General features: G+C 34.6%; 2 protein-coding genes across 3 annotated transcripts in view; one reads left to right on the top strand and one right to left on the bottom strand.

Moving 5' to 3' along the window:
- The window catches only part of LOC126715970 (uncharacterized), a 94,321-nt gene that overhangs the window by 35,137 nt on the left and 33,095 nt on the right, over positions 1-26,089 (bottom strand). The window lies entirely within an intron of this gene.
- LOC126705760 (uncharacterized) lies at positions 1,751-25,415 on the top strand. The gene is made up of 16 exons (XM_050404955.1): positions 1,751-1,869; positions 2,167-2,275; positions 2,677-2,812; positions 3,269-3,326; positions 4,720-4,853; positions 5,489-5,512; positions 16,271-16,335; positions 16,420-16,814; positions 16,946-17,030; positions 17,125-17,328; positions 18,766-18,996; positions 19,669-19,767; positions 20,088-20,282; positions 21,236-21,328; positions 21,503-21,769; positions 24,944-25,415. Exons 1-16 carry the CDS (start codon positions 1,751-1,753, stop codon positions 25,319-25,321), a joined length of 2,592 nt encoding a protein of 863 aa, XP_050260912.1. The 3' UTR covers positions 25,322-25,415.

The following is a 26,089-nucleotide window of genomic DNA, read 5'->3' as shown; positions in this document are numbered from 1 at the left end:
GCAAAAGGAACATGTAGGCATCAATAGGGAAAATGTTATATAACATGTGGTCCAATTTGTATTGCACTGCCTTTTGGTAAAGCTGAATATTCTTTCAATCATTAATGTCAAGGAGCTTAGGAAGGATTTTGCTTCCTATGACTTCTCTAACCTTATGTTTGGATGATGGGAGATAATGGAAGGAGAGAAGAGGAAAGGGAAAGGGGGGCTGGATGATCTTTCTCATCTTCCTCCGTTTCAAACATATGTTAAAATGTATGGTGGCAAATTTAGCTGCTCATGAGCTTGGTCAATAGGCCTCAAGATTTTTGTATTTTCGGCTAGTTAACCCAACCCATTTTTCTAAAACTATAGACCTTGTTTTTTTTTTTTGGTTGGATAAATAAGGATTATATTAACTAAGAGAAAAAAAGAAAAAAAGAGAGGATTCAAAACCATCTTTAGAGCCCAAAGAAGAGACCCAATCAGGAAGAGAAGAGATGTTTATAGGCCCATCCCACATCTCACACAGCTATGAGATTTACAAGAAAGATGCATATATTTTATAATAATGTTATAATAATTGAAGTAGGCTTCTATAATACTTCATTTTGTTATACTAATAACTTTAGAGAGAGAGAGAGAGAGAGAGAGAGAGAGAGAGAGAGAGAGAGAGAGAGAGAGAGAGAGAGAGAGAGAGAGAGAGAGATATGTCTAATAAGTCTTATATATTTTTCTTATAATAAAGGAATTTCAAAAAATAATATTAATTTAGAGGTGGGGTGGGAGTGGTGTAACTCTTGAGTCCAAATCTAATTAGATATATATTTTCTTAATTTTTCTTTCAAATATTTTAGAAAAATTACTTTTATTGAGTCTTCAAATTATCCGTTGGATGTAATGGTTGTACTAGAAGCTGTCTACATACACGCAATTATGTAAGGGGGTGAAGGAATTTAAGCATACTGCATATGATACCAAGTCTAGTCTTCTTCACTCTTACTGCAATTTATAGATGTCTTTGATAATAGAACTTCTCTCTGGCATATATTTTTGAGCCATCACATCTCTCTCTTGCTGAACTATGGTATTACAATTTAATCCCAAGTGATCTCCTTAGTCTGTGATAGCACATATGAGGGAAAAAGTATATTACATTTCAAAATCCAGAAACTGGAGAGATTACTATAAAAATATATATGTATATATATATATTATGTCCAGCTATAGTATTACAATTTTAGATTATTATCATTTACTTAAAATAAATGATAATTGATTAGTTCTAAATTCTATTTAGTTTAATTGATAAAATCTTTTGCCGTGAAAACTTTTGTACCATGTTATCATATAAATATATATATATATATATATATATATATATATATATTTTAAATCATCTTTTTCAATTCCTGAACAGGACTAAAGGATTCTCCTTGTTTTGGGTGGACAAAATGTCTTGCAGCACTCCTAGAACAAAGGATTTCATGAGAATAGAAGATTCAAACTCAGATGTTGAATTCATCACTGAAAATCATCTTTTTCAATTCCTGAACAGGACTAAAGGATTCTCCTTGTTTTGGGTGGACAAAATGTCTGCAGCACTCCTAGAACAAAGGATTTCATGAGAATAGAAGATTCAAACTCAGATGTTGAATTCATCACTGAAAAAAATAGGACCAACCCAGATACATCATATGACATGTCTCAAACTATTTGCTTGTTTAAAAAATATCTCACCAGATTTCAACAGAACAAACGAAAATCAAACATGGAAGAGTCAGAAGTCTTCAAGAGGAGAACTTCACGCCCTTTATTGCCACCTAAATTTGGTTCTAATTTGAATCGACCTGCTTCTTTACTAGAACAAGCATTACTTCCTGTACTTAGGTACATTTTTTTTACCACCGCACTCCCTTGGTGCGATGGTCACTCCATAAGTATAAGTGCTTGTGGAGTGTGGGGGGCAAGGGCCGGGGTTCAAGTCTCCAGGAGGGAGCTTCACACACATATACACTTAGATTAGGCTAGAGTAGAATTCTATCTTGTATAAAAAAAAAAAAAAAAAAAAAAAAAAAAAAAAGGTACATTTTTTTTTTTTTTTTCATTTGTTAAATTATTTGTATAACAATTTCATTTGTCAAAAAAAAAAAAAAAGATCTATTTCGTTACTTCTTATGTTTATAGGACTGATTCATTACAATCAAATTCTCTGGATGGGAGGTCTTCAACATCACAACTCACTATATTCTACAATGGAGCTATTAATGTCTATGACAATGTTTCTGTTGCCAAGGTATGCAACTTATATATACTTTTCAAGTCCTCCAAAAAAATTTCACTAGATCAAAGTGTTTGTTTTAGCTTTTTAATTTGGGGAGTTCATTTAACTTGTTTGTTTATGTTTTCTTTTTAAAGTATCATATTTTATGTTTGATTTTTTATTTTATTATAATTAATTAGCTTTCCATAAGAAGTCGAGTCACTTTTAATTTAAATAGTATTTGTTTATTGGTTTTTAAAACATCCTTAACGAGTGCACAAAGGTACCCATTAAAATTTTTCTTTTTAATTTACAAGTGCATATTTTCTATTTTCAAAAAAATAAATAAGTAAAACTAATCCAAACGCACTGATTTGAAGACAAGTATTTTTCTCTTTATACACAAATTATTTACTCACACATTTTCATTGCAGGCCCAAGCAATTATGCTCCTTGCTGGTAATCAAAGCTGTTTGTCAAAACCTGTTGTCACGGAAATGCCAAAAACAGAAGTGAGAACACCATCTCATCCATCCAACTTACCATCAATTAATAGCAAGTTAGAAAAAGGTATCATAATTTGTAGCACAATCATTAATGATTAATTAGGTCATGTTTAGTAAAAAATTAGTGACGTGATCAAGTTAGAGCATGCAAGAAATGTTCAACCATATAGTTTGTGTTAAAAACTTAAAAATTTTATAGAGAACATACCATACGTATTTCTCAAGAGAATGAACCAATCCCAAACTATTTCCCTACAGTGCTAATAGCATATATTTTATTTAACTGTTGTGCTTGAACTTTCAAGTTATTGCTTTTTTAATAGTTCACGATTTCATTTGCAGATTTTGAAAATTATTATTGACATTAAACCACATGTAAATGACATAGTTTTCTTCTAATCTTGTACTTTGTGTATGGATGCATCATTAAATTACATTCCAAACACGTTTTATATTTTTTATTTCAATGTCACAGCTTAGAATATATCTAACAAAGTCTAAATTTCATTGCCATTTTCAGGAATTCCAATGGCAAGAAGGTTTTCCATCCAATGTTTTCTTGAAAAGCGCAGAGAAAGGTAACAGCAAAAAAGGGGAAAAAATGCTTAAAAATTGAGGTGGTAATGAATGTGATTAGTAACAAATTAAATCAATAATATATGAAATAATTTTTTTTTAAATACTTTTTGTTTTGTATTTAAGAGTTAACATATAGTATAAGATTTCTAAAGTAGAATTTATAGTATCCTAATATTACTCATAATTTAATTTTCCCTGTATCATATTAAAAATACATATTAATTAGAATTCGAGGTACAGGCCTAGAAGAGAATCAACCATTATCAAATTCGCCATTATTCTATCTTTGTCAACTAAACGTAGCTCTTTCTACTAAATATTGAAATTAACAAAATGGAATGTGTATGGCTTCACAAATTGCCACGCATGGGTATCATTAGTTGTTATGATTTTGGAAAAAATATAGCATAAATTTTTAATATTTTTATGTTGTTCTTGTATTGAGGAGGTAATTAAACCTAAAATATAATAGAATGATAGAAAAAAAAATACGTATGATTGACTCTAACTAATTTGCTGAAGGTTCATAGCCAGCCCAAAAATTCTAAGATTTACAATTTTTTTTTTTTTTTAATGTTTCTTGGCTTTTCCAATAAAATTAGAATTTTGTTATCTTATATATTTAGGTTCCGCTTGGGAGGAGGGAATGGAATAGAATGAAAATGAATAAAAAAAATAATTTTAAAATATTCTTCCATTCTCTTGTTTGTGAGTTTTAATGGAGGAAATGAAAATTCATTCCCTTGTTTGGGAGTTTAAGTGAGAGGAAATGGAATGGGTAGGAGGGAACACTCATTCCTCTCTATTCCCTTAAAACCTCAAATTTTCATTCCCCCCGAAATTGGGAGGAATGGGAGGGAATGAAATTAGATTTAATGATTTTTTTCCTAAAACTCCCAAAATACCCCTATATATTCAACCCTTTATTTTAAAATAGGGGTATAATAGTAATATTGTCGTAAAATGATTCCATTCTATTCTCTCCATGTTGCTCCTAAACAGGATTACTTACATTCTATTCATTTTCATTCTTTTCCATTCCTTTATTTTAAAACATCCAATTAATGTTACTTAATTCCATTCCATTCCATTCTTTTCCATTCATTTCCCTTACTTATATACATTTCATTCCATTCCATTCATTTCCATTCCCTTATGACCATCTCATTCCATTCCATTTCATTCCTTTATGAACTCCCAAGCGGAGCCTAAGAGTTTGTACTTACAAAAAGAATAGGTTGAAAATTTATAAAACAACCCTTATGAATTTTAGGGTTTGCATTTAGCTAGACCGACTACCACACATTTTGCACAGCAAAAGCACTCAACTAGATCTTGTTAACATAAAGTACTTAATTAATCTCTACTCATTACATGGTTTGTGTTTTGCAGGGTAATAAGTAAATGTCCTTATGCTCTTCCCATCACAAAAGATGAGGAAGAAGACAATGAGCCAACACTAGACAATGTCGATGAGTCCAATCAAAATCATAGCTTTACTCTTTCACCTTTTCCTTCTCGTTTAGGTTATTTTTTACCTGTATCAACTAATAAAAACTGTTAAAGTTGGTACATTAATTTTATGGCAAAATGTTATTTCAGTATCTAGCCACAAATCCTGCCAATCAATTGTATCTGAAGTTCTAAGTGGAAGTTATGCATATATCTTAGTAAAAAGTTTTGTAACTCAACTGTCATCTTTTAGTGTTTTCAACGAAAATGTTCAAAGTTGAAATATTTCCTTTCCAAGTGTAAAATTATCCATGCAAGAAAAAAAAAATAAAAATTTTAGACCTAAAATTTTATTCCTACAAATACGTAATTGTATAAAAAATAAAATAAAATAAAGCACTAATAATTCTGCTCTATATTCTGCTATATATCAAGTTGGAAAGTGTTATACACAAAAGCATCGTGTAGTACTTGTCGTGACATGTGTGCTTTATTTATTTATTTATTTATTTTGATAAATCGCAATTTTTATTAACAACAAAAGGCTGAGCAATGATCTGACTTTCAAGCCTCCATGTGTGCTTTTGCGATATTGAGTGATAGACTGCAAATTCTAAAATGCAATTTAATTATCCAAATTGATAATCTATAATGGAAAAGGTTTACATTCTTTTTCATTTTCACCCCCTCTTCTGTTCTCTTTCTCTAGGAATTTATGGTGAAATCGTGTCAGGTTAGTGTTGCTATCCATCTCATAGGATTTTGTATGGAATGTGAGAGTCGTGAAGCAATAAACTATACCAAAATTTCATGCTGCCACATCTTCTAAAATTTCATTACCAAGATAACTTATTTTGAATGGCATAGACTCATATATATTTTTAAAGTAGTAGAAATCTAAATCTTAACTATAAAACAGGGAATCTTTATCATTTTTTCTACGGACATAACTTTTTTTACAATTTATTGAAGTGATTAACTAGTAATGTACAATTTGCCACCTACTTTCACATGAATGATGAATGTACTTTTTTTTTTTTTTTTTTCTTCTACTTGCAGTCCTCTATTTCAAAAAGTTGTAGCAATTTACGCTTTCTCTATCTTTATTTGTCTTAAAAGAGAAAAGATGAAGTTAAGGATGGCCAATCAAAGTCAAAAACTACAAGACAATGGACTTATTTCATATTTGGGTATAAAGTAACAAAAATTTATGTATGGCATATATGCTAGCTGCCAGGGCGTCTATTTAATTTGGTGGGCAATCAAAATCAAAACATCCTCTCTTGTAATTTAACTAGACCAATATATGTCACCACCACCAATTTGATCCCTATCTTTTTCATGAGTCATGTGTGGAATCCACACGAGAGAACATGATAACTAGATAAGGCCATAGCCTTCATCATTGAATTTGAAGACATGAAAGATTAGAAGATGACGTTGACAGCAAAGTTAATTTGAAAAAAAATATTAACTAATAAAAACTCTAATTAATTAATCGTCATACAAAATATAATATAATATAAATGGTAATTGATGAGAATTTAAAAAAAAAAAAATTCTAAAGCAAGGATCATCATCAAGATTTAACATATCTGTCATTTAGTTAAAATCTAGTTGAACAGTGTTTTGTTGCCCAGTTTTTTATTTATTTATCCTCCCAGCAATATATCATGTATAATAACAAAGAAAAATATATAAATTTATATGTATGATGTGTTAATTTTTATATTATTTAATGAATTTCTTATATATTATGTAACAATGAAATAAAAGTCAATTTATATAAAGTATATTTATTTTCCTACTTTTCTCTTCAACCAAACAAAAAAAAATTTCTACAATCACTTTTTTACCCCTCCAACTTATATATTATGTAACAATGACATAAAAATCAATTTATATAAACTACATTTATCCTTCCACTTTTCTCTGTAACCAAACAAAAAAATTTTCTACCCTTTTACAGTAGTCTCAGTTTTCCACCCCTTCAACCAAACATACATGTGGGAAAACTATATATATATATATAATTTTTTGTAGAGAGAGAGTTTCAATCTATGGCGTCCGCTCTTGATGATAGCTCTTTATCATCAGACCAAGACACCAATCAGTTTTTGGTGTAGGCGGGGATTGAACTCCAGATCTCTTATTCAACAATCAGAAACTTTACCAGTTAAGCTAACTAGAACCCACATGTAGGAAAACTAAAATTTTTCTATCATCTTACTTTTCTATCATCCCACTAATTTTTTATCCTCCTATTTTTTCACTCATCCAACCAAATAGACCCTAAAATTAAAGGACAATTAACCATTTTTTTTTCCACTTATTTTATCATAACATGTTTCAAAATATCTTTTTTACAGCAACTTCGACGAGCATTCCAAATAAATAGTAGAAATATTCTGCCACACTAAAAATTGATTGATGTCTTGATTTGATGATAAAGAACTATCATTAGAAGCAGACACCATAAGTTGAAATTCTCTTAAAAAAAAATTCTGCCACACCTTTTGTGCTCTACTATATGTTCTACTAATTAAAATTTGCCACGTGTCCACTTATTTCATTAATGCCTAATTTCATGCCTTTTCTCCTTTCATTTACCTAAAATAAAAAATAAATTAATAAACAAAAACCAATACATCACAGCATGGCAGCAGCTGAACATTCTTTGATTTTTGTGGGTTATTCCAAGAGGAGAAGAATCGTAGATTGGGTTTGATCTAATTGGGATGTAAAGAACAACCATTTGTGTTGCAGTTTTAAGCAATGAAAGTGATTGCCGATCAAAATTGGTGAGTTTAGTGCGCCATGATTAGCAGCACTGACGACCTGTGTCGGCAGAGGTTGGTGCTGCTGCTGCTGCTGCGCTGTGATGTACTGGTTTTTGTTTATTAATATATATATATATATTTTTTTTTTATTTTAGGTAAATGAAAAGAGAAAGGATATAAAATGGCAATCTTCAAGTGATATCTAGATTTTCCTTTAACTTCTGGATATTGTTAAGATTGTAGTGTTGGGGTGATTGGTAAATACTGGTTTAGCTTTGGGAAGTTGTTATGGAACTTTTGAGATGCTGCTAATTTTTAGTTACATATAACCAAAATTTCATCTTTCAGCCATTAAGAAGTTGTAGAAAGCATGAACTAAACTGTTACTGGAATTTCATGTCTAATTATGGTTCTTGAGGTCCATTAGAAAAGGAAAATGAGTTGATATGAATAACTGAGTGTTGCCTTTTAAGTGAGTTTGTGTTTGAAGGTCAAGAATGTCTGTCACATGTGAACCTATTTGTGCATACCTCATTAAAGGTGTTTAATGCATGTTTGTGGTATCTTGACAGTGGGTGTTCTCGCCATATGACAGGGGATAAGTCACTGTTTAAGTCACTCAAAGAAAAGGTTGGTGACTATGTGACCTTCGGTGATGGAAGCCATGCTCAAGTCCTAGGCAAAGGAACCATTGAGATACCCGGTTTGCCTCTGTTGAAAGATGTGCTGTTCATAAAAGGGCTGAAGGTGAATTTGCTGAGCATCACTCAAATTTGTGATGACGATTTCCTGGTACAATTCTCTAAGAAAGGATGTTTGATCATCAATGAAGAGGGGATTCAGGTTTTGGAAGGAAATCGGACTACAGATAATTGTTATGGAATAGTTCCCACGGCACCAATATCGTGTAGAAGTGCTCGAGTGGATATGTTGGAGCTGTGGCATCACAGATTTGGGCATGCCAACTTCAAACAAGTAGCAAAAGTCTCCAAACTTGAAGCAGTCGAGGGACTTCCTAAGTTTGGAAAAGTGAAGAAGACCGTTTGTGGTGCATGTCAAATGGGGAAGCAAACTAAGGCAAGTCATCACAAGGTAAATGTGATAGCCACCTCTCGGTGTTTGGAGTTACTTCATGTTGATCTGATGGGGCCCACCAGAACTGAAAGCCTAGGGGGAAAAAGATACATTATGGTCATTGTGGACGACTACTCAAGATACACTTGGGTTGAATTCCTTAGAGAAAAATCAGAAGCTTGTGAGAGGTTGGAGATTCTGTGCAAGAAACTACAAAATGAAAAGGGGATTCCGATAGCCAAAGTTAGAAGTGATCATGGGAGAGAATTTGAGAATGCAAGATTCGAGTCCTTCTGTGAGAAGAATGGTATTAAAAGAGAGTTTTCAGCTCCCAAAACTCCACAACAAAATGGAGTGGTAGAGAGAAAAAATCGTGTGATTCAGGAGATGGCAAGAGTCATGTTGTTTAACAAGCAAATACCTCAAAAATTTTGGGGAGAAGCTGTCAACACCTCGTGTCACATTGGCAATATGATTTTCTTTCGAATTGGGACAAAGAAGACTGCATATGAGATATGGAATGGGAAGAAGCCTAAAGTGAAGTATTTCCGGGTATTTGGAAGTAAATGTTATATCTTAAATGATCGAGAGAATCTTGGGAAGTTTGATGCAAGAAGTGATGAGGGTATCTTTCTTGGATACTCTACTACAAGTCGAGCGTATAGAGTGTTTAACAAGAGAACAAAGGCTGTGATGGAATCCATAAATGTCAAGATTGATGATGCCCTACCTAAGGTGGAAATGATTGATGATGTAGAAGGGCCGAGCATCGAAGAGCCTGATGTTGAGATAGAAGCTTTGGATATAGAAGGTGAAGAACCTATACCAGAAGTAGAATCGACTCCCATCAACCCAAGAAGGGAAACGAGATCGATGTCTAGAACTTCAAGTCCTCTTACTCCTCCAGAAGTTCATCCTCCTATCTCTCGTAGTGATGAAGTTTCCACTTCAAAAAGGCCATCTTCAAGAGTTATCAAGAATCATCCGGAAAGTAATATCATAGGATCACTTGATGACGGTCTTCGCCTCAGGAAAGGAAATATTCTGCTAGCCAATCATGTAACATATCACTGTTATCTTGCACAGTTTGAACCAAAACGGGTTGAAGAGGCTCTTCAAGATGAGAATTGGGTTGAGTCAATGCATGAAGAGCTGAATCAGTTTGTGAGGAATGATGTGTGGGAACTTGCTCCACGGCCTGAGAACGTTCATGTTATAGGCACAAAGTGGATTTTTAAAAACAAAACTGATGAAGATGGAGAGATAATTCGAAACAAGTCTCGGTTAGTGGCTCAAGGATACACACAAGTAGAAGGGGTGGATTTTGATGAATCATTTGCTCCGGTGGCAAGACTCGAATTCATTCGAATCCTCATGTCCATTGCGTGCACTTTGAATTTCAAACTTTATCAAATGGATGTTAAGTGCGCTTTTCTGAATGGGTATTTAAATGAAGAAGTTTTTGTTGAGCAACCAAAAGGATTTGAGGATCCTCATTTTCCAGATCATGTATTAAGATTGAAGAAAGCACTTTATGGTTTAAAACAAGCGCCTAGAGCCTGGTACGATCGTCTTACACATTATCTTCTAGATAGAGGTTTCAAGAGAGGGTACGCCGATCGAACTCTATTTGTCAAAAATGATGAAGATTATCTCCTTGTGGCACAAGTCTATGTTGATGACATAGTGTTTGGGGCAACTATCGAAGATCGTGCTACTGAATTTTCTGAGGAGATGAAGAAGGAGTTTGAGATGAGCATGGTGGGGGAGCTCACATTCTTTTTAGGTCTTCAAGTCAAGCAACAGAAGGAGGGTATATTTGTATCTCAAGAGAAGTATGCCAGAAACATTGTCAAGAAGTTTGGCCTAGACTCCAAAAAACATGCCTCTACTCCCATGAGCTCTTCCACTAAACTGAATGTGGATTCGTCGGGAGTTGAAGTAAGTCCTACATTGTATAGGAGCATCATAGGAAGTTTGCTCTACCTTACAGCCAGTAGACCGGACATTGCTTTCAGTGTGGGCGTTTGTGCCAGGTACCAAGCTAATCCGAAGGAATCTCATCTGACTGCTGCTAAGCGAATCATTCGATATGTGAATGGTACTGCAAACTATGGTCTGTGGTATTCAAAAGACTCAAATGCCTGTCTTGCTGGGTATTCAGATGCTGACTGGGCTGGCAGTGTAGACGATCGGAAAAGCACTTCAGGCGGCTGTTTTTATCTTGGTAACAATCTTGTTTCATGGATGAGCAAGAAGCAGAATTCAGTGTCTCTATCTACTGCAGAAGCAGAATACATCGCTGCTGGAAGTTGCTGCACTCAGCTTCTTTGGATGAAGAAATTACTTCATGACTATGGAATTCCTCAAGAAACGATGTGTGTCTTCTGTGACAACACCAGTGCCATCAATCTTTCCAAGAATCCTGTTCAGCATTCAAAATCCAAACACATAGAGATACGTTACCATTTCATTCGGGATTTGGTAGAGGAAAGAGTTGTGTGTCTTGAGTTCATACACACCGACAATCAAAAGGCGGATATCTTCACCAAGCCTCTCGATGGTCCACGGTTTGAATCACTCCGTAAGACCATTGGTGTTGGTACAATTCCTTGACTCTCTTGTGTGTTGTGTGCTTCACATATTTATAATATGTTAAATCTGTCTGTGTTGGGGCACACACCTTTTTTATTAGCCTTTTTGTGCAACATGTTTCTTGTTTATTTGTCCATTTGTGAATACTGTTGTTTCTTTTTATGTTTGTTCAATCATTTTTGTTTCTTGTGTCAAAAATCCAAAAATCACATAAAAATTAGAAAATCAAAAAACTTGATTGACTTTGTTGAGTTTTGTCTCAAAACTTGTTTTGCCTTGTACCTTTGTGCTAATGGCTTTGTGCATTTTCGAGCGTTGCTTGTTTTCATGCACTTTTATCTCAGTGGGAAAAATCTTGAAATCTATGTGATTGTTGTAAATAGATCTTCAATCTTGTCATGAATGATTAGTGAATGGTTATGTTGATCTTGAGACATGCATAGACTTGTGTCTATATATCTTCCCACTTTTTATTTTTGTTTTGCTAAAATGAGCTCACCAAATGTAAATCTCCAAATGAAAAGAGATCTTGAGCTGCAAAAGCCTGTTGCACATTCTAGTATTTGACTAGGAAAAAGGGTAAGCGACCTTTTATTAAAGTGTTTGTTCATTCAAAGAGCCAAAGGCTTGATCATTAAAGTGAAATGTCAAATATCACTCTCACAATGAGAGATGATTGCCTCAAAAAGATCAAAAAGATCAAATGTTATGACTAAAAGTGGAGTAAAATGTAAAGCTCCAAGTTATGTTATCAAGTCGTGTGGGAGGTCATATATACATATTTCTATAATTGAGATTGGTCACATGATCTAGTGCTAATTGTGTATGCCTTGGTTGAATTGATCATTGAAGCTTCATATTAGACGAAGGACTATCTCATTGTTGGTATCCACACACAACACACAAGTTTATGTTCAATAAATGCCATATTCATTTGTGTGATTGTACTCGATAAAATGTGTTTTCACATGCTCAATCTTTGTTAATTCAAGCACAAAAAGATTTTTGAGTGTTTTAGGTGTTTTTGGAAAGTATTTTGTTTGAAAAATCTGAAAATTTCAAAAATACAGTTTTGCCCTGTTTTGGCGGCTCAGTCGCAGGTATGTCAAGTCGCGAGCCTCAGTCGCATCTTCGTTGGTCAATTTTGGCGACTTGTTCGCGAGTGGAAGGTCCAGTCGCGAGGTTCACTCAGAGATTTTCGCGGCTCAGATCGCGACTCACTCGCGGGTAGACCTTCCAGTCGCGAAAAACACTTAGAAAAATTTTTCAAATTTTTGTCCTTCAGTGTTTTGGCGGCTTGATCTGGCGATTTTTTGGCGACTCGTTCCAGTCGCGAAAATCGCGTGTTTTGGATAAACAGGGGCAGTTTTTAAACTTTTTATTTTTCCCTCGATCTTTTTGTGACTGTTCATTGTCTTTCTCATCTGCTCTTACACTGTGTCACCGTGCCTCCATTTTCGATCTCCCATACTTGTCTCTTTTCAGCTCAAAATCGTCGACTAACAGGTATGGTTTTCTGTCCTGCACTCTATTTTACTTGTTGTTATGGTTTTCCCTCTGGTTCATTCACATTTGATTGTGATTTTGTGATGTTTTTTTTTAGCTCAACTATTATTCTTTGTTCTAGCTTCGCTTGGATGCTTGTGTTTCTGTGTTTGAGCTAGTTTATGTTGGTGGTTGTGTTCTTCATCATTTGCTTAGCTAGAGTTAGCTATTTCTGTCTGATCTGCTGTTGATATCTTGTTTCATTATGATCCTGTGTGGTATCTTGTTGATGTGTTGTCGAATTTGGTCCTTTTTCAGCTGATTATGTGGTTGTATTTGGTCTCCCTATACTGTGTAGTTCAAATTTGGGCCTTTAGTGTCCCTCATTGCTATTTTCTGACCATTCTCATCCAGCTTTTAGGGTTTCTTCATTGTCCCTAAAATTCCACTAACCCACTGCTAATTGAGTTTGTTGGATTGTGTTCTGTCATTTCCTTTGTTCATAATGCAGACTAGTCATGTCGCCTTTCAAGAAAGCTGCTGTGAAAGGAGGTAGTTCCAAAGGGAAGGAACCAGTAATTGATGTTGATGATTATCCACCTCAGCCAAAGGGGACTCGCTCTTCCTCAAGGAGATTCGATCCTAACAAGTTCAGATCTTATGCAGCCTATCAATCTTATGAGAATTTCTTTCTACATGCCACACCATTACTAGAAAGAGCCTTGGATCAGTCCTCACTTCATGACACTGACATTCCGAAATGGTTTGCTCACAAGGATTGGAATTATCTGCTATCTGATCCGGATGACGTGTATGAAGAGTTAGTAAAAGAATTTTATGCTAACGCAATTGTGGAAGGAGATGAACTTAAGTGCTGGGTTCGGAACAAGAGCTTTTCTGTCTCTCCCACATATCTGGCAGAAATTCTTCACATCAACAGACCCATTTTCCGACATTCACCGGTTTATGATGATCTCTGTCCTGATGAGGAGCTTCTCAAAGAAAGTCTTGGTCAAGACTTGGAGTTCTCACCCAATGGCAAATCCATCAGTGTTTCCTCCCTTTCTCCAAAGCTGAGAGTGCTTACAATTGTGATGTTTCACAATTTGTACCCTTTATCAAGCACTGGGTATATGAACCTTGGACGTGCTTTGTTTCTTCATGATCTAATCTCTGATGAGGAAATAGACATCTGTGCTCATATCTTTCATGTTCTGCGCAAAACGGTTCTTCGAAATGAGTCTCGGATATGTGTTCCTTTCTGCAGTCTTATTTCACGGATCTTGAAGCTCAAGGGAATTTATCCAACGACTGATGAAACTCCTCTCCCCAAACCAAGTCCAATCAACATGCGTACATTCAATGCAAGCGTTGGACATAGTCGGAAGAGAGCCAAACCAGAATCGTCTGCATCTCACAGTGACTCTCAGTTTAGCACTCTCTCCCTAGATGAGAAACTTGGTCGCATTGTTTCTTCTGTCCACGAGTTGAACACAAAGGTGTCTGGACTCACAGCCTCTCTACACCATCACAACACTCGCTGGGATATGAAGCTTACTTCTCTTCAAGCTCAATTGGATCAAATTCAGAGAAAGCTGGAAGAGGATGACTAGCCTATTCCATGACAAAAAGGGGGAGTGATGGGCATTATCAAAGGGGGAGAATATTACTTAAGGGGGAGTGTCTTTATTTTTTTTTTCAGTTTCATTTGTTTTTTTCTTTAAGTTGATATATTGTGTTTTGTAAACTGTTATTCAGGATGTTATTGGTTTGTACCCATGTGCTTTTGTAAGCTTTTAGGGTTAATGTTTTATGCATAGTTTGTAGGCTTTATGGTATGTACCTTGCTTAGTGCAGCCTCTATGCTATGTTGAAATCAGTACTTTAATCTAAATGTTCTGCATTTTGGGTTATGTACTGTCACTCTTGTGCCCTTGTAGGATTGTTCCTAGATGCATATGCCTTGTGTGCTATGCATTGGTTGAGTGTTGAGCATACAAGTGTCTTGCCTTGTGCTTGTTAACTTGTATGTCCGTGTGTTCATTCCAAGTGTGAATGAGCACTGTGATCACTACCTTGTGGTGTTCACTTGGTTGATCAAGCCATGGTTTGTTTATTAACTCCATCTTTGCTTGATCACATATTGCCTGTTTCATATGCATTTATAATTTTCTTCTTACAATGATCATGGTGTATTGTTGTGTTTCAGGAGTATTATGTTCATATGATTCAAGTGCTTCACAGCTTCTAGAGTTAGGTGTGAGTGAGTTTTGTTCAACTGTTCCCAACTCACATGTTAAGTCTAGAGTCTGTTTTAGGGTTTTGTCACGGAATAGCCAAAGGGGGAGATTGTAAGGTTGAATTTATTCAACCATCTAATTGGCTTTATTCCGTGCCAAATTTGCTTGTAATTCAGCATTTAGTAACCCTGTATTTAGGTGGGTTTGTTGTAAGGGTAGTGAGTGAGATAGAGTGAAGTTTGCTCAAGAGTGTGCAAGAAAACAGAGACTCGTGGCTGGGACTCGCGGGTGGACTCGCGGCTGCAAGCCGCCAGAAGCAGCACACGTGCCAAGCATGCTGGAAGATGAACAGTCATGCTAGCTGGAGCACTACAGGACAAAACAGGACAACTGGCCATACGGTTAACTCGCGACTGGATCTCGCGACTTGGTCAAGCCGCGAGGTCAAGCCGCGAGCCACCCCTGTTTTGTAAAACCTGACGTTTCACATTCCTCTCCCACTCCAGTATAAATACCCCTTTAACCCACGATTGAAAGAGAGCTTCTAGAGAGAATTTTGAGAGAGAAACCCTAAAGAAAAACCAGATTGCTTCACCCACAATCTATACCTTAGAGTCTCTTCAAATTCCCTTACTCTCTTCCTCTCCATTGTCAAATCCTTGAGAGGCATTATACCAAACCTGGTTCTCACCATTATCATCTCTGTGAGACAGTTGTTTGGAGTTCTGGGAAGCAGTTAGGAAGGAGCCAATCTTCATTGGTTGATGCTACGGTCTAGTAGCGGAATCCGGGAAGCTAGAAAAGAAAAAGGTTCGACGCAACCTCGTTGGAGCAAGAAGCTTGGAGGGCTTTGGTGCACTGGGTAGATTAGGCTTGGAGGGTCTATTGCTGTCCTTGTATCCCAACTGTATTTTCTAGTGGATTGATTACCGCTTGGAGGGCGGCGAAGAGGTTTTTCGCCGAGGACTTCGGTTTCCTCTTCGATAACACATTGCGTGTTGTCTTTGTGTTTGCATCTTCCTTCCTCTCTATCTTTGCCTTTATTTTATCTGCTGTGGTTTTATTTTGTGATGGCTTAGATAGTTGTTTAACCAATTTCATATTATAGCATGTGTTAAGTTTCCGCACACTTGTTGTTTGACATATTGCTTGATTTGGTTAAGTTGTATTTTGGGGGTCTAAACGTTCAAAGGTGTTTTGTACACGTTTTTGAACTTTCAAAAGTTAATTTATGATTGTTGGCTATAGGGTCCACTCTTGAAGCAGCTTGCAATAGCAAACAAGAGCATTGGTGGTGAGTTGTTTTGGTACTTGCAGAACGAGACAAGGAGGAAATGGAGATAGACATAGCAAAGCTAGAATTTGACTTCATGGGGACAACTGTTATATGCCGAAGTGGCAGTCCTCTTATACTGGCTGACTTAAAAGCTGGGCTTTCTGCCTTATTGGACACCTTCCATATATAGAGGATTTTATCATTCTCAACGGTTGCACTTGAACAAGCTCTTACAGTTGTTCTTCAGCCTAATAGTCACAAAACGAGTAAAACTTTTTTGAGTGAGACAAAATTGCAACCAAGCTGGTCTTTGAGTTCAATTTTTGGGAGGAAAGTCACAGGAAGATGCGTTCTCGCAAAGACTAGTAATGTTTACCTTCAACTTGAGAGAGGCTTAGTCACTGAGCTTGAGAATCTGCAGAAGGACAACACGATAACTGGGCCTGATCATGTTAATGTAGGCTCTGGAGGGTTGGAGGATAACCCTAGTTTTGAATTGTCTGTTAGGCCAGACAAGATGTTTAAAGAAGTAAACAGCTTGCATAGGAAGAGCTCATCTGTTCTTTATGAATATTCAATTGAGAGGTACAGTACTTTTTGGTATCTAAGATTCCTTCTCCCCCACTCCTTTTTTTTTTTTTTTTTTTTTCCCTGATCCCTGTAGTTGCTTGCTCTTTTACTTTCATCATCTTTTAAAAAATACATCTTTCATTCAGATTTTTTCCCTCTCCATATTCACAGGTCTCAGTTTCAAAGGCACGTGCTATCATTGTATTAGTGTCACATGAAAATTTTGATCTGGTTACTACCAATTCTCAATGTCCTTATGCTTCTCAGTGATTTATATTGTTTCTTTGAAACAAAATAACTTATATGTTCATATATTTGTTAACAGAGTGATGCACGTGCTTTGAGGGTTGTGCTCAGTCTCACTGGAGTGAAAGAGGGTGTAAGGGGTCATGTTGTTGTGGAGATGAGTGACATTGATAATGAGCCCCTGGTGAAACTTGTTGGAGGGGATCTTATTGAAACAGTAGTTGCACGTGATGTAATTGGGCGCTTGATGATACAATGTGCTCTACAACCAGGCCTTGCACAGGTTACTTGCTATGCTATAGTTACATTTCTCTCACAAATTTGAAGCCAGTGACTTAGCCAACCTCCCCCCACCCCCCCCCCCCCCCTCTTTTTTTTTTTTTTTTAATTTCTAACTTATCTTTGCTGGGTGTGTGCATGTGGGAGGGGGAGGGGGGGTGTTTAATTGCACTCCTAGGTTCTTCTAAATGTTTTGCATCAAACTACTTTCATGCTTGTGTAACAAATTTTCTTTAGTGAGCTCCACTCTTAGTTTCAAGTTCTTATAAATTTGACATTGATTGTTCTTAATTAGAGCCAGACTCAAATGGGGAAAAAAAATGAGAGACCTCTGCCTTTCCATAGTTACCTATAATCCAGCATTCTGCTTTGTGTACATCAGCATGTTTTCTCAGTTCTCTCTGTTTAACTTCTCTTGAATGCGGTGGTGATACAAAATCAATTTTAAGTAATCTTGTCATTTCATTCTTGGGCCAATTATTCTGGTCTGTTATTTTGTGCAGAATGTGTTCACTTTGTGGGTCTCTTGTAGTTGTAGGGGGTTTAACATGTAAATCCTTGTCTGCTATTCTGTCAGTGTAGCATCATACTGAATTCCAAACTAGCTTGTAAACCTGTTTGACACACATGTTTTTTTTATTTAAATCAATTTTATTAGTCATGTATTTAATTTAAAGTTGAATTACAGTATATGTTATTTAAGACCAACAATAATAAATAATTAGTGGTGAAGTTTATGCAAGGTAATAACATTATGTCTTTAAACAAATTGTCTGTACATAAAGATGACAAGCAAATGTGAAAAGATTGGTATCAACTTGGTAGATTTTTTAGAAAAATCTCAGTTAAATTACTATCTTAAGTTGAGATGGTCAGGTTATTTGAATTTTCTGTTCTCAGTTAACTAAATTAAAATGTTAAATGACTTTTAAAAATGAAAAAAAAATTCTTAGTATGAATTGCAAATCAAATAGGCATGTAGCGGTTGTAATCTTAATTGTAAATAACTGAGCCGTAGTGCTTGTGTAATTTATAAATAATACAGTAGAAGTTAAATACGTCCTTAATGAGAGAAAGGAGATGATTCATTGGAAAAGTCAAGTAGAGGCAGTTATCATGAGGAGATGTCTAATAGGACAGTGATGAGGCTAATTAATGAGACTCAATTAACAATACTAATTATTAGATTGATGAGTCTCATCAACAGATTTTGTTTAAAAATTCTTCAGAAAGAAAAGCACACAGAAAACATGGCTGTCTTGTGGTCATAAGTACTAATGTTTTTCTATTCTGTTTCTAATTATATGAATATCACATTTGTCATATTGTATGACATGAAACCTATGAATTATACAGCCTCTCTTCTACAATTTTAGGTCCCCTTGAATTCTAAATTTAAACTACATTTTTTTGATCTATTCAATTCCCCTTCTTTTGGCAGATATGGGAGGATATATTGGGGTTTGAGAATGCTGAATTTTATATCAAAAGGTGGCCTGAGTTGGATGGTCTGCATTTTAAAGATGTTCTTATTTCATTTCCTGATGCAGTTCCCTGTGGAATTAAGGTGGCTGCTGAAGGCGGAAAGATAGCCATAAATCCAGATGATGATTATGTTTTGAAAGAAGGGGATGAAGTCCTTGTTATAGCTGAAGATGATGACCCTCCAGAGGTAATTTTTCCATCTTGTTTTCTTTTCTAAATCCATGTAGCAGCGAACCGTGTACGTGTTTTTTTTTCAAATTGATAGTTGCAGCTTAGGAAGTTACAAAACTTTATGTCTGACTAAATTCTTACATTTGGCTTTGTAATTTCATGATGTTCGTTTGGGAAATTGAAAAGATCCAGCCATCATTAGCCTTCTGTCCAAGTGTTACCACTCTGTTTTAAAGTGGGCAGGTCTGGGATATGAAATTGGGGTGCAGGTTTTTTGGTGTCAAGAGGGCCACCCCTTTTGTTTGAGCTGCTATTGGATTTGATATGAAGCTCAGAAGCACAGATGTCCAACGTTTATATGTCATGTAGTATAATCTATTTGTAGTAGATAAATTTTATGTTGAGTTTCTATTGGTGATATGTCACTATAATATAGTGAAAGAAATCAATGTGAACAAGTTGATCTTTCCATGTTGTGTTTACCTGTAGACGTGTATTTATAGATTGACAGAAAGTGGTCTATTGATAACCACTGGGTCTGATCTTTATTATATTTTCATATTTTCACCTATAGGTATATGAAAAATAATGATTATGTTTTTATGTTCATCATGTTTGATGGTTTGTTGTAGAAAAAAAAATTTCAGTTGTCTTTCCTTATCTCATTCATGCTCTGTCCTTTTTGCAGGTACGTAGGGGTCTTTTTCCAAAAATAGCCAACCCTCCAAAATATCCTGAGTGTATATTGTTTTGTGGCTGGCGTCGTGACATTGATGATATGATTATGGTAACTTGCTTACACATATAAAATAAATTTTGTTTATAATTTAATTTTTAGTGTTAACTTAAGGTGCTACTTTGTCACATGATTCAATTCATTTTTACTATAACCTCCTAGCTTTTTTAGGTAAGTTGTGCATGGTGAACATAGTATAAGAAATCTGAGGTTTTCATACTAATATACAAAAACAGAGACAAGTTACCAGTTAAATATTAAAGAAATAAATAAATTAAGAAAATTAAAATAGTCATCAAGCAATATGGAAACTGGCTCTGTAACCCTTCAATATGGAGCTCCAACTTTATCAGTGGTTTGCCATTTTTCAGGTTCTAGAGGCATGTTTGGCTCCAGGTTCGCAACTGTGGATGTTTAATGAGGTTCCAGCAAAAGAAAGAGAGAAGAAGCTGGCTGATGGTGGACTTGATGTATCTAGATTAGAGAACATAGAACTTGTCCATCATGAGGGGAATGCTGTCATTAGACGGCATTTAGAGAATCTTCCTTTAGAGAAATTTGATTCTGTAAGTCTTCTTTGGTATTCCCTGTGTGTGTGTGTGTGTGTTTTTTAGTATAACAACATTGGAAAAAAGAAAAATTAGAGGACTTAAGGTAAAGAAAGATTAAAAATAACATCAGTAGAAGTAATTATAAGGACTTGTCAATTAAGGAAGTAACGAAAGCTATGACTTTGGATTGAATAGAATGGAGGAAAAGAATATGTATAGCCGATCCTGATTAATCTTGTTGAGGATCCATAGCCAACCCCAAAAAAATTGGGATTTAGGCTTTGTTGTTGTTAAGTCTGGATGGATTGGAAGTTTGTGTGTAACATTGGGTTTTGAAAGTGCAAGATCATGATTTGCAGGTTAGGCTTATAGTGAGGATTCTTGGACTACCATGAGATTGATGGATATTGATGGAGGTTGAAAAAACATTAGGATTCTAATATATGTGTGCTTTTTAGAGATGGCTTCTAATATAATTAATGTAAATTGGTGAATCTTGATGATGTTTGAAAGTTGAATGAATTTAGGGCCTTACTAGACCTAACAGTTAACTGAATTAATGGCTTTAAAAGATAGGTGAACAGAACCGTTCTGCAGTTAGGTTGAAAATCATGGAAACAAATCTGAAATGTAGAATGTATGTCTCTGGAAACAGAACTAGACAACTCATTTTGCTTGGAATTTCAGTGTATGTAGAATTTTTCCCTAAACTTCATCATACAACCAATCCTCTTTCTAACATATTGATCTGCTACAAAATACTTATGCCAAAATTAAAACCGGGGGCTTCTATGCCGCATCCATACATGCTACATCCATACATACTAACTTATATAAGCTATTCACAACATCTAATTAGCATGGTAGTTAATTTACAAAGCAGATTTTCCCCTTTTTGAGTATGAACAAAAACTTCTGGAAATTTCTTTTGTTAATTCTTTAATAACTTACTAACTCTAAACGGACAGATTTTAATTCTTGCAGATGAATTGCTGGAGGACTCTGTTGTGCAAGCTGATTCACGATCTCTTGCCACTCTTCTTCTTATACGAGATATACAGGTAGCTACAATTGCAATATTTTGTTTTGAGTGTTCTAGTGTTTTAAGTTTGTGATTGTCCTTTTTGTTTATAGCTCAACCAAAACTTTTATAACCACCATACATTGTCATTGTACATACGGATTTCTCACTTCTGACTGCTGATAAAATCTGCGTGTTATCTCATGGATTGCAGTCAGAGCGTCTTCAACACAAAGATAGAAATTCACCTTCTTTACGGTTCTCTGGGTTCTCTCACAGCTCTTGGATCCGTCAAATGCAGAATGCTTCAGACAAATCAATAATTCTTAGTGAAATCCTGGATTCTAGGACGAGAAACCTGGTGTCAGTGTCCAGAATTAGTGACTATGTGTTATCAAATGAACTGGTCAGTATGGCACTAGCAATGGTGGCTGAAGACAAGCAAATAAATCGCGTTCTTGAGGAGCTGTTTGCAGGGAAGGTACCTTTCATGCTCCATCCTTTATTTATTTATTTCTGGTTTGATGAACACAATAATGTTGTTGATAATGGCCAGGAATTCATCAGTCCACAAATGTCTTCTTTTCTGATAAATAATTTCACCTTTCTGGAGACATAGAATAGAAGTGCTAATGCAATCTAATTAGGAAGAGAGCAATATGACCCAGTCCAAATTTCTTTGTTAGATTCTATTACAGTAGATAGAAGAGACTAAACAATAAGAACATTAGTAGTCCTTGTGTAAGAATTTTAGTCTTTGATACCATATGAGCTGATGCATATAAAAGTTAGTTGGCTTGCTTATTCAAAATGGGTGATCATAATCCCTATTCTTTCAATTTGTCATACTTATTAGCAGTCTTGCTGTTGACTAAGCCTATATTCAGTATGCTTAAGCAGGGCAGAGAGTTTGGTTAATCATAATATTAGATGTATACTTCTTGTATAGCTATATTTCAGAGTGTCAACCTTCAGAGTAATTTGAGAATAGAACACATTATTAGTTGACATAGTAATTTGTCTCTCCATAAAAAGACTCAATGAAATGGATTTTCAGATACAGGCATTGTTGAGTTTGCTAATACTTTCCAAAACTAATGGTGGTCAAACTTCTTCCCTTGACGCTTGCAATGCAATATCATATGAAGCACATGAAAATTGTTTCTCATGCTACCTTGTGCTAAGGATTACGTTGCCAATGATTTAAAATGTGAAGGCATTGTGGAGTCGTCACTGCATTCCACATTGCGTATGATATACAAGTGATTACTAGAAGTTCCAATTACAACTAGTCCACTTTAAGTTATTACATGAGTGAAGCTAGTTTGTCTTTGGGTTGTGATCAATAGTACAAAGTAACTTGGTAGCTTCTAGTAGCTCAGGAGAACTGCAACATAATGTGGACTGATCAGAAATTTGAGTGCAGGAGATTGTAGCACCCTAAGACAACGATTTGAAATGTGAGTTGCCAATGATTTGAAACTTGGAAGCATTTTGTGGGCATATGTTAACTGTTAATTCCCACATTGAGTAGGTACTAGATCTGTCTGAATAATACTACACTGCGAGCCTACACTGCTCGTAGGATATAAACTCCCTATAGTACTTTCTTTTCCCAGAAAATTTTGTAAAAGATAGAATATTTTTGTGAGTAGTAAGAAGCAATAGATGGTAAGTGTTTTGGACAATAAATAAAAAATAAAAAGAATAAAAAATTGTTTTTGAAAAGTCTGGAGCTTTCTAATTCAAAAATAAAAATGTGTTTCTTTAAATTTTTATTTCTTTCCATATATATATATAGAGCAGGACCTATAACTTGTCCTTAGCCAAAGAATCAAAAGGGTTTGATATCAATTAAATAGTCATAAAGTTGTTGAACTTAATATATATAATCAATAGCTTTCTTTTTATATATATATATATATATATATATATATATAATATAGACCGGATATCAAGACTCAAGGGTTGTCTTTGCCAAACTTTTGTACGTTGAGAACAAAAAGAAAGGGCATGATGCTATGAATTTAATGGCCCATTATTACAAAACCTTTTTGAAAGTTTCTGAATATATATTACAAAAATTGCTAGCTGTTTTGACCACTTTCCATTAAACCAAATAGTAAATACTTGTGTATATATGGTAACATAAAATAATTCAGCAATAGTTGTACATTTAAGTGCTGAAAAATCTTCCATATATGATGTTATTATGTTATATTCAAATAAGAACGTTTGAATACAAAACGTTTAGAATGGAAAGTATATATTTGTAATAAAACCAAATATGCTGGCAATTATGGTATTAATATCACGTTAATGTTCATAAATTTCCTGATTAAAACCATTGACAAAAACTATTCAAATTTTGAATTATATTTGAATTTCAAAATTTAGCAATCAACGTATCTGACATTAAGGGATAATTGATACACATAAATGAGTATTAAAATAAATATAATATTTTTTATAAAATATCCAACAATATCTCTCATTTATTTAGGGGTAATTATTTTTATACACGTCTTTCATTTATTAGATTTCTAGTTCAATTTTTTTTCTTCAAATTAATTTTTATTTTTGTTAAACTTGATATGGACTCGCATTGTGCTAATATTTTGTCACCGACATGGTGCTAATATTTAGGAAAACCAAATACCTTAAGATGCCGTAGTCCACATAGAACAAGTAATCCAATTCCAAATAGAATTGGTAAAGAGAAACCTTAAAAAGCCATAGTTGTGTTGATTTATATAAGATTGAAGACCCTGATCTCTCAGTCTCTCTCCTATGTATGAATTTTTCTTGAAGCTTTAACTAGGTCCTTTCAAGATGAGTGATGAGTTTAGTAACTGTGATGATGACTATACTAGTAATTGAGATTGTAGTTGTGACGGTGGCTCATGTGATTCTTGTTGTTGTTGTTGTGGTGATCAAGGAAATTGTTGTGGCGAAAACTCGGTAAGTATTTGTGCTTCTGTTTATTATTTGTATACATAATTTACATTGATCACTAACCTTATTTTTGAAAACAAAGCACACGTGAAATCACTACAGTTTGAGTTTTAATTTTTTATTTTTTATTTTTATTTTTTATAAATAGAGCTTAAATTTGAGGAGATCTTTAGTGATTTGGCAAAATAGTGTAAATATAGCATATTAAAATTTTGGATTTATAAAACATGAACAATAAATTGTAGAAACTTTCTTAAAAGTTTCAAAATTTTCCTTTAAACTTAAAAATTGATTTCAATCTTAAAGAACTCCTTAAAGCTCTTTAGCGAAATTGTCAAAAGAGCCCTTAAAGTACAAGAGCGTTAACCCTTAAAGTACTTTTTGAGCCCTTCAAAAACAAATTATAGTGAATAATGTTTTAAAGTTTTAATTTGGATTTATAAAACTCGAACAATAAATTACTTATCATTTTTCTTTAAAGCTCCAAAATTTCAACTTTAACCTTAAAAAAGTTTTCAATTTAAAGGCCTAAATTTTTTTATTATTGAAATTGACAATATCAACTTAAAGAGTTTTTAATCAATTTTGCATGGAGCTCGATCAAGTAATGCCTCTCCAACCATGTTAATCTAATCTCTTTTCTACCACCAATGTCCTTTGTTTGATTGGTTAACCATATGCTACTGTTGGTTTTGTGCAGAATAGTGTCAACAGCAACAACGAGAACGATAATAGCGGTCAGTCTGACTCTTGGTTTTTATTTTTATTTTGGAGAAACAAACATGATGATGGTAAACCATCAAAATCATTTGAGCCTTCATTCAATTCATCAAAACAAAAGAAAGAAGAATTTGAGCCCAAAGCCAAGGACAAAAAAAGGCAGGAAGGAGAGAAGGCAGCACAACAGGGAAAGCAAGCATCAAAAAAAGAAATTTGTTGCTCATGTAATGGGCCAAACTCGTCCAAATATAAATGCACAGAGTGTTATTTGAAAGCTAAAGCCAATATGTTACCTCCAATGCCACAAGAATTTTCGCCCCTGGATAAAGAGAAATATTTACGCTATGGGATGTATTGAACATATTTCAATTTGGTTTTCTTCTCAAAGAAAAAATATTTCAATTTGGTTTTCAATTTAAAAAATAAAATAAAATAAAATTCAGGTTTGATTCTATCTTATACTTTTGATCAGATTTATATATAAATGGATTACAATTTGTCAGGTTTGGTGCATGTTTTCCGTCTCTCACTTTTTTTTTTTTTTTTTTAATGAAGGTGATTTTTTTTTCTTGAAAGGGAGATAGTTTTTTTATATGTATTAATTAAAAAAGAGATTAATTTATTTATAAATACATATAGTAGTGTCCACTGGGAGTTCCTTAGAGTTTAGACTACCCATGCCATAAGGTCCCATACAAAATAAGAGATACAAAAGTGGCACTGTAATCACATTAACACACTATAGACTGAACGAAAAGCTAAGGAGAGACATGGCCACAACCCAATTTCAACCTAAATCAAACCCCAAAATCAATATCAAAATATTTAAGGTTAAAATTGATATAATTTAAAATTTTAGGATTTAGTTTGAAAGCAAGGAGACCATAAGTCTATAAGGTCTAAATTTGTAACAGTTTTAAATCGAAACTTTTAAATTTATATGTTTAAATTTGAAATCGCCCGTAAAGTATATTATTTAAAATGAAATTTACCAACCAAAAAAAAAAAAAAAAAAATCATTGTTATAGTCCTGAGCATAGACCCGGCCGATCCGACCCGACCCGAAGGATCTTGGGTCGGTTGAATGGATGCTTGGGTCGGTTCGGGTCCAATATTCGGGTCTGCC

Source organism: Quercus robur, chromosome 2 (assembly GCF_932294415.1).
Source record: "Quercus robur chromosome 2, dhQueRobu3.1, whole genome shotgun sequence".
In the NCBI taxonomy this organism is placed as follows: domain Eukaryota; kingdom Viridiplantae; phylum Streptophyta; class Magnoliopsida; order Fagales; family Fagaceae; genus Quercus; species Quercus robur.
Note: the sequence above shows the minus strand (reverse complement) of the source record. Positions and strands in the feature narration are given on the sequence as shown.

Coding starts and splice junctions, on each gene's coding strand:
- LOC126705760 (XM_050404955.1), top strand. CDS start 1,751: ATGGAAGAGTCAGAAGTCTTCAAGAGGAGAACTTCACGCCCTTTATTG. Junction 16,336..16,419: donor TTGACTTCATGGGGACAACT/GTTATATGCCGA, acceptor TTCCATATATAG/AGGATTTTATCATTCTCAAC. Junction 17,031..17,124: donor CACATGAAAATTTTGATCTG/GTTACTACCAAT, acceptor ATTTGTTAACAG/AGTGATGCACGTGCTTTGAG.